This window comes from Agelaius phoeniceus, chromosome 4 (genome assembly GCF_051311805.1).
Source record: "Agelaius phoeniceus isolate bAgePho1 chromosome 4, bAgePho1.hap1, whole genome shotgun sequence".
Taxonomy (NCBI): Eukaryota; Metazoa; Chordata; class Aves; order Passeriformes; family Icteridae; genus Agelaius; species Agelaius phoeniceus.
Genome location: NC_135268.1, coordinates 44782825 through 44791528, shown reverse-complemented (window position 1 = coordinate 44791528; position 8704 = coordinate 44782825). Strand labels below are relative to the sequence as shown.

Here is an 8704-nt window from a genome sequence, read left to right as displayed (position 1 = left end):
ATATATGTTTAATATCTAGTTGGGTATGCTTGATTTTCCTTATGTTGCTGCATTCTTACACCCTTACAACATGTAGCTTACTTAATAGTTCACTCCTCTTTAGATGTCTGGTGTTATGTTTAGTAAATTATGTAGCAAAATTATGGTTGCTAAAGGTAAAACTTGCATTTATTTATATATTAGCATTTACATAACAAAAAAAAAAAGGCAAAAAAAGCAAACATTAGAATACTGTTCAGTTTTACAGGAGAATTTCCTCTTAGGTTAATAACAAGTTCAACTTCATTGTATTAATTTACTTAGGAGAAAAGGAAAGATATTTTCATTTACACAGAACTATACCTGGATAAATAAGACACTGGTTTTATCACCCTGCGTTCAGTTACCAGTACAAAGAAAGAGCTTGCCAGAGGAGAAGGTAAGAACTTAATAACAACATTGTTGGACATTTTGGCAATGTTTGATTTTTTTTCTTAGTCTCAAGCACCATCTTTATGTGGGCTAGAACTTTAAATACAAATCCACTCCTTAGTAGTGAAATGACAAAAAACATTTTATACAAGCCATGTTACTTACAAGGCAAGTGAAAACCAGCTTATTCTGAATAGACAAGGAAGCAGAGCAGGAACTGGTCCCTTGGTCACACACTTCCCTGTTTCAGCCTGAGTTTGGAATTCCTGAAATTTTCTTCTGCTGAAGGCCTGAGGTAGCCCTGTGCTCCAGCTAATTCAGACCTTTGAGCAGATGTGTGCAGCACTGTTTGGATAGTGGCAGCTCTAAGTGCTAATGTAGAAATGGCAGATTCCCAATAAAATCAATGATCTGATTAGTAGAGTAGCTAATGAAAACATTAGACACGTTTGCTGAATGTGTTTTCTTCAGCATGTAGGAACCTAAACCAATTTAACTGATAAGAGAAATAGCCCCATGGTAAAGACTGAAATGGTTCCATGCAGGTCTCATGTAATAGCCTACACAGAGAACATCCCCCAGGAACTTTTTTTACCTCTGGCCTCTCAAAATCTAAAAAAAAAAAAATTAAAAAAATTAAATTAATTATCTAAAAAAAAAAAATTAAAAGAGCATGCAATAGAACTGACTTTGAAGGTGTAAGAAGTGAGGTTATTCTGTTAAAATGTGTCAAGAACATTACACTGTAATCCAAAGGACTAAGTAGGTTATACAATTTCATAGTAATACCTAAAAAGGGTCTTGCACTATTGTTTTAGGGAAAAAATTTCCTTGTATCATGTGGTTTTTTTTTTATTCTGACCAAATTAACAATGTTTGACCTTCTAGATGAGGCTGTGCAATGTGTTAATTCCTTTTTAGCATTTTCATTCCTCAGAACAATGTCTTTCCCTTTGAACTAAAGGAGTTGTGCCAGCTTTTTGAATTTCAAAGTGCATTTGAGCCTGTAATTCAATAATTTATTTCCTTCTCAGAGTATCTGGGAAGTGGGAGATCGTGTCACCTGCACACCCTTGTTCAACAGCACAGTGAAGGCATCACTTCCTTGATGACAGTTTGGCAGGAAAAGATGGTGTAATTCTATTGCTTGAGTATTGCCCTGGGGTGTAATGGTTATGCCTAACCATCATGTGCAGGTCTCAAGACTGATACAGAAGCAGTGCCTCTAAGGAAGAGTTTTGGTGGGTGTCACATCCTGTCCATCCTTTTTGTCCTTGTCCTCCCACCAAGAATGAGAATAATTTTTGAAATTGAAAACCGAGAATTCTTTTACTATGTATTTTACACAGTTTTTATTTTACCAAAAGCGTCTTGGGCAGAGCTGATGTTACATTGATGCAGTTAATTGCACATTTCCACCTAAATGAACAGTGACAGGGGAAGAGAATGAGGCCTGGAAAATAAAATTTACGTGACTTGTCAAAGTTACATGCCTAAAGCTGCCAGTGACTGTTATTTCTATTTCCATACCTGTGTCACTGCTCTTCTAAGGCAAGGCAGCAGCAGTGGTCAGAAGGTATTTTTTTCTTCAGGGTTCAGTGGTTATCCCAACTTTATGATGACTGTTTTAGCTGCAGCTCAGCCCTAAATGATTTCCTGGCTGTCAGACACGATCAGTGGTTGATTACTGTCTAGAAGGAATTTCATGCATGAATTGCATGACACCAGTTTACATGGATGTGTCTTTGGTGTTAGCAGTGAGAAACATCAAGACTTTAGTTAGCTCAAGGAAATGATTCACTTCAACTTTTATAAAAAATACAGTACAACTCATATAATGACCTTTAGAGAAAAGCATTGAAGGTGAACCATACTATGAATACTTTGAATGGTAACAAACTGTGTGGTACAGCTGTTAAATGTCACCATAGCTTCCTCTGAAACCCATCATTAGAGTTGGAACTGTAAAGTTGGAGAGTAAAGTTGGATATCTGAAGAAAATCACTTGTTCAATTGCTTGACCTTTGGCTTATGACGATGAGCAGGTTTCTAGCTTTTCCTGAAGAAACCTTATGCTAAAGGAAAAAACCCCAAATATGTAAAAGTTACTGGATTGAACAAAGTCTTTACTAACACATGGTACTTAAGTTAAAGCTTGAAACACTAATACTCAGAGAAAAACATTGAAACAGTATTTACAGATTAGCAGAATTATTTAATTTGTTGAGACCAACAGGACAAATGCTAAACAGGTATTTCTGTAATCTGATTTCTACACACAAGCAGCCTTCATTTCTTCATAAAAGCATTAAAGAGTCTACTTGCAAGCAGTTTATAGACATGAAGAGTCACCTTCACTGTGGACGTAAATTATCAACAAATTAACAGTCTTTGTATTATCTCCTATACCATACTTACTTTTCTTGTAGGGTAGCCTGGAAAAGCTTTCCCTGCTCTTGCTACAGGAAGGGCTATGCCATATTTAACCTTCAAACATCTGTGTGCACTCTGCTTGCATGTTTTATTTGAGGCATTACACGGCAACTGAAGTAATAAAGTTCTTACTAGTGGCTAGGTATGTGTCCTTGTGACAGGACCTGTTATACTGCTAACCTCTAACTGGGGCTTTTCTCACCCACAGAATGTTCTGAAGAATCACAAGCAACCTCCATAGATCTCCCACCTACCCATAGCTAGGCAGGTACCTATCCTACCCATATGTCTTCTACCCATATATCTAAGTGGAGGAACAAGGGGAAATTTTCTAAGGATAGCTGAATAATTTGTGCCATGAAGCTTCACCATTGTGGTTTTGCTGTGCACAGCAGATACCAAGAGTTTTTAGTAAATGGAAAAATGTTCCTCAGATTAAAGATCCTCTGACTAACATAAGCAGAAGAAAAATCATTCAGTTGGTAGAAAATATTTATTGTAAAGCATTCAGCTCAAATACATGCAATCAAATCTCTTTGACTGTAGAAAGTAAGAATGTTCTGAGACATACTTAAAGCCAAGTTGTAGCCAACATAGGATTTTCATAGTTAAATTTGAACCTCCTAGTAGACATTTTAAGTACTGACACCACTAATAAGTGGTATGTACAGTGCCCTAGAAAGGCTTAAAAGAAAGCATAATGTTGTTACCTAGAAATGGCACCCTCAACTTGTACATTATGAGAGGTTTAAGTAAATTTAATGGTGAAAGAGTCAATCACAAGTTTAAATATATTACAAATTTACTTACTGTATGAGCACTGTTAACAGTGTTGTTTCTATGTCTGTGTTCCTCATTATTAGCCAAGATTTCGCAAGTCTTAGGTAAAATACTTTGAAGTTGCTGTCCAGTTGAGTTCCCTAAATGCTTTCCCATGCCCTTGATTCCTGTCCCCAAGCTACTGAAAAAGTCAGGGAAACTCAGCCAGCTATCAGCATGAGCTAACCAGCAGTGTAACAATGTCATGGCCCTGCTGTGCAGCCCAAGCTACTGTAAGAATCAGTAGTATTTTCTAAGACTAATCTGAAGCTGAACCTGTTTTAGTAGGTACAGAGCAGTCATCTTAAACAGGTCTGATCAAGGGTGGAGCCAGGCTATCCAATTACCCTGCTGAAGCCGAAACTCAGCATGTGGTATTTCCAGAAATGCTGACACTCTCATCCTCCAGTTCCAGCAGCCAGGACAACTTTTTCCCCTACTCTATAGAATCTCTTGAACAGGATTTTTCACCTGATGAACTATCAAAACACCAATATCCTGTAGTCTAAGAGGAAAAGTATGGCAGAATTAGCAAGGTAAAATACCTTCATCCTCAGGTGAATTTAGCTAACCCTGAGGAAAGTTAATATAAATGCTAATGCTTAAAAAGGCAAGGTGTGTCACCAGCTATATTGGGATTCACAAATTACTTGATCTTCTTGAGAACTGAATTAAGAATGCACCTAGTTACAATTATTGCATTTCTCTTTGGCTTTCAAATCTACATCTTGTTTATCCTCAGGAACAGACATGCTATTTTGGGGAAATCAGTGCCTCCTTTTCAGCAGGTAAGATACTAGGTCTAGGCTTCTAAACTTGCAACTCAGCTAAGAACTTCTGACCTTGAGGGCTACTGTGGTTCTGACTACAACCCTGTTGACTTGAAATCCAAAATCCATTGCACTCTGCAAAAAAAGTTCTCCTCATAAATGGCAGAGTTGTGCACAGACATGAAACCAAGAACCCATGCAAAATATGGCTGCAATTCAATTTGTTTTTAAAATTAATTCAAAGTTGCATACTGAGGTTGGCCAAGACACTAATAAATCAGTTGACAGAGGTCTTCATGGCATTTTTTTACTAGCCAGAATGATGAAGGAAATTACCTTACAGTACCAGTGGCAGTTTCTCCTCATTCCCAGGCAAGGGTACTCTGTTAAGCATGCATACTGAGAGCAGTATCAAGGAAGTACATGTCAATGTATAGTCTTCAGCTTTTATCCTTTATTACGTACACAGCAAAGAAGGCAGCATTAGACACACGCACAGTGTGTTACACCCACTCCATCCACGGCACATGCACACGCACACACACAGCCTTAAAAAAGTGTTGGTGATAAGGAACATATTATAAAGGTTGTGATCTTTATCTCTAAGCCCCTGAGCTTCTTCTTATGGTTAGGTGAAAAGGCAACAAACAAGTCTTTCCTTGCTCTATAAGTGCTTTGTGCAACGATGTCCATAGAGGTCATAAGTCTTTTTGGGAGGAGTGAATGTCTTACTCCCATATTCACAGTCTCCTATCGCTGTTTTTGCAACACATAGTTTCCAGTTATGTTCAGTTGTCATAGGCGGCTAATATAGCTCTTGCTCCTGTGATTAAAGTTAGGAAAGGTTCTGCAGATCACAAATGAAATGCAGGCCCCTCTTTCTCTCAAGAGATGTCATCTTGGTGACACTGCAGGACTAGAGAAGTTACCAGAATTTCGTGGGGACTGAAGAGGCACAGATGAAGAACTGGGAGACAGTTTTCTAGGGCTGCATAGATCACCATTGTGCAACTTCCACAAAAGTTCTTCATTTTCCATTGACAGGCGTTTGTTTACTTTTGATTCTTTCTCTAGTGACTCCTGTAAAACAGCTTGCTCTGTAGAAAGTTGCCTGCAAATGGAAGATTTACATCAGAACACATAACCCAACTTGGAGGCTGCAGTATTAAAACTTAAAGAAAGGTTTGAAAGTGCATGAGCCTTTGCTTGGCTCACAACTGAATTCCAGCTTTAATAGGAGGACTGAGCATGTTCTCATCCTAGCTATATTTAAACTGGTAGCTTGCAGAAAGCAGGAGAAAGTCCCAGTAAGAAACATCCCCAAGGACCAGAAAAAGCATCAGAAAAGTGAGGCTTAAAACAACACATGCTTTTAAACAGCTGTGCTGGAGCCTTTGGGTCTTGTTGCAGGCTCAGCTCAACATGGAAGCTACAGATTTCTTCACACCAGAAGAGTCTGGCCATCCATTTAAGCAACCGCTAGGAGGAGCTCAGACCCGTTTTATTCATGTTAAATATTATTGTTATTGCTAAATAAACCACACTGATCTAAACTGGGGACAAATCACTCACTGAAGTGGTTATAAGTATGACCTAAGTCTAGCTTACAAGCCAGTAGTACTTAAAAAGCTCAATCTTTGTATGATGGTATTTCTGAGTTGCTTTTTCTTCCCTAAAATACTGGAGTACTAAGAACATACTAAACCTTTATCCCATTTCAAAATATTCCTGCTTGTTAGCTGTACAAAGGAATGCACATTTGTAGAGATACAAGTGGGGAAGAAATGGATATGTTCTTTCACAGAGTACTAAAAAATTGCATTCACCAATACTTCAAAAGAATTTTCTTTCTTGTCACAGGAACCCCTTCCCCCTGATTAAAGGCATCTAAATGTCCACAGATGTTTTTCACCTTGAAAGCTCCATGTGCTTGTCCATCCGAGCTTTTAATTCTTCATTTTCTTGCTGAACCTTCTTTAATTTATCCATTAAGATTGTGTTGTTCTCCACCTTGGAAAGAAAGACACAATTTGAAATAAAACCCATACGTGCACTCATCAAGATTCTGACTGAGCTATCAGAGATGCTGGCAATCTAGAGTTTGCAGAGCTTGTTACAGTACACACAAAAACATCCTACTTAGCTTATCCTTGCATAACACTGGCACTTGGCCACTTGTGCTGATTAGATGCCAACAAGGAGGATTGCTGTTAACCAGCACATTCCAGTAATTTCTGCCAGTGATGGGCAGTTTTAGACACTGTAATACCTTTCTGGACAGAAGACTGTCTAGAAATAACACAACAAATTCAAGAGTTCCCCTAATAAACAGCTTTCCCTCTTGCTCTTCTGATTCCACATCACTGCTGGAAAACATTATCAAAAACAAAAGGAAAAACTGATGAAGTGGTTGCATGGTCCAAGGCCTTTTACACTGAGGCCAGTGTCTGTTGGAAAAGATGAAGGTTTGTGAGCAATTTGCCAGTAATAGCAGACTAGAGTAACATACACTGCTGCACAATAGTGAACAACTGACATCAATGTGTTCCTTTGTATCCAAACCTCTTTCTATACTTCCTCATTAAAGTCTTGCTTAAGCAAGTATTACAACAGTGCTCAAAGGCCCCACCCAGGAGAAGGACCCTGTCCTGTCACAAATAACAGCATGCTAAGGGATTACAAGTCCTGCCTCTGAAACTGAATTTTCATGTGGAATTGCACATAGGTCAAAGAGACAGTAACACAGCTAAACAAAGAGCTTAACAGGTAAAATGACTGGCCTAAGCTAATCAAGACTTACTCCATTTCATATTTGATCCCTTCTTGTTAAATTAGGATCATTTCCTTCCTAATGTTTTCCTGACACTGCAATCTATCTTCCATACCACTTGAGCAATGTAGCAGGTAAGGATTTTGCTCTTTAGGGGAAGAGGCTCCCAGATAACTCTACTGACATAGCAATAGTTTGTGCAAACCAGTAGTTGTCTTAAGACCTTAAAAGGTCATTTAGAGCATCGGGTCATTTTTTTTTTGCCTCTTGACATATATCCCAAAACTGTACCTGCAATGTGAGCATGTCCCATCATGAATTCCTGTTTCCTTTTAAACAAAAACTATTAATTCTTGCATGTAAGTCCATCCAGCCCAAGCTCATTATAGGAACGCAAATCAGAGACACAGCCCCAGCATGCCAGACCCAAGGAATGCTCACCAGCTTTTCCATCTTCATTAGCTTTATGTCCTGCTGATGGAGTTTCTCATTCTTGATCTCCAGCACTGCTTTCAAACTTTCCAGCTCCTGTTCCAGGTACATAATCTGTGGGTTTTTCTGAAAGATTGCCAGAGAGTTTGCTTAGTACCCTGAATTTCAGGAATAATTTAGATGTTTCTCTGCTATTCTGAAAAAACAAGGAAATAATTACAGTAACAAGTTACTTGTTCTAAGTGAACTCAAGTCAAACATGAGAATAAATAACAAGATCTGATATCACTTTCTCCTTGTTTTTTGTTTGTCCTTCAGGGTAGGTGGACAGTTGCAGTTGCTTCATCAGAAGTTGTTCAGAAAACACTTAATGCACAGACATGAAAAAGCCTTGTGAATCAAAGGAAGGCATGAATGCTGTCACAGCAAAACTTGTTTCACAGGAGTGCCCAAAGGCCTTAAGGCTAGGAGTTCCAAAATTTATTTCATATTACTCATAACCCATCCCAAGAGATAATTAGAGTAAACATTTCAAGAGTTTTCAGGCACTGGAATACTTCAAAAAAGCACTAGAAGTTTAAGTTCTGAACTTGACTGTAGCTTATCTTCCCTGGTTTGAGTCCGAAAGTAGCTGGCTCATAAGCAGAAATTGAAAGTTTTCAGCTTTACATTCTTCTGAAGCCTGAAAATGCACCTACACATAAAAATTTTGCACTGGTACACATCCATAACTTATCTACAATATAGCAATTTAGGACTTTTTTATTTTTCCTTTTTGTATTGTTTTCTGGGAGGTGGAAGGGAGATCAGGAGGAGGCTGCAGCAGGGTAAGATGTGGCTGCCTCAAGGACCTGTTTTCCAGAGTAAGAAACCATTCAAACACTGCAGAGTAAAACAGATTGTCTGCATTTCAAGGCAGTCACAGCCAAAAAAAGGGAAAATAGAGCAAGCCTGAGTCCATTTCCAGATAGTGAGAATGGAACATGAGCTGAACTCAATCAATGATTAAGCATGTTGTGTAACTAAGTTTATCTTCAAAATCAAACAAAACTTGTTTTAGTGCATTTGG

The 8704-nt window shown here is 38.4% G+C and overlaps 1 protein-coding gene across 5 annotated transcripts in view; it reads right to left on the bottom strand.

Annotated features, from left to right (window-relative positions):
- Positions 1-150: 150 nt before the first annotated feature.
- The window catches only part of MTUS1 (microtubule associated scaffold protein 1), a 121445-nt gene continuing 112891 nt past the window's right edge, over positions 151-8704 (bottom strand). For all 5 annotated transcript variants that reach the window (XM_077177483.1, XM_054633064.2, XM_077177484.1 and 2 more), the window contains 3 exons: positions 7645-7761; positions 6346-6443; positions 151-5544 (listed from right to left, as the gene is read on the bottom strand). In XM_077177483.1, coding sequence (XP_077033598.1) covers positions 5328-5544; positions 6346-6443; positions 7645-7761 — 432 coding nt within the window. In that variant the 3' untranslated portion in view covers positions 151-5327. The remainder of the gene's footprint in view (positions 5545-6345; positions 6444-7644; positions 7762-8704) is intronic.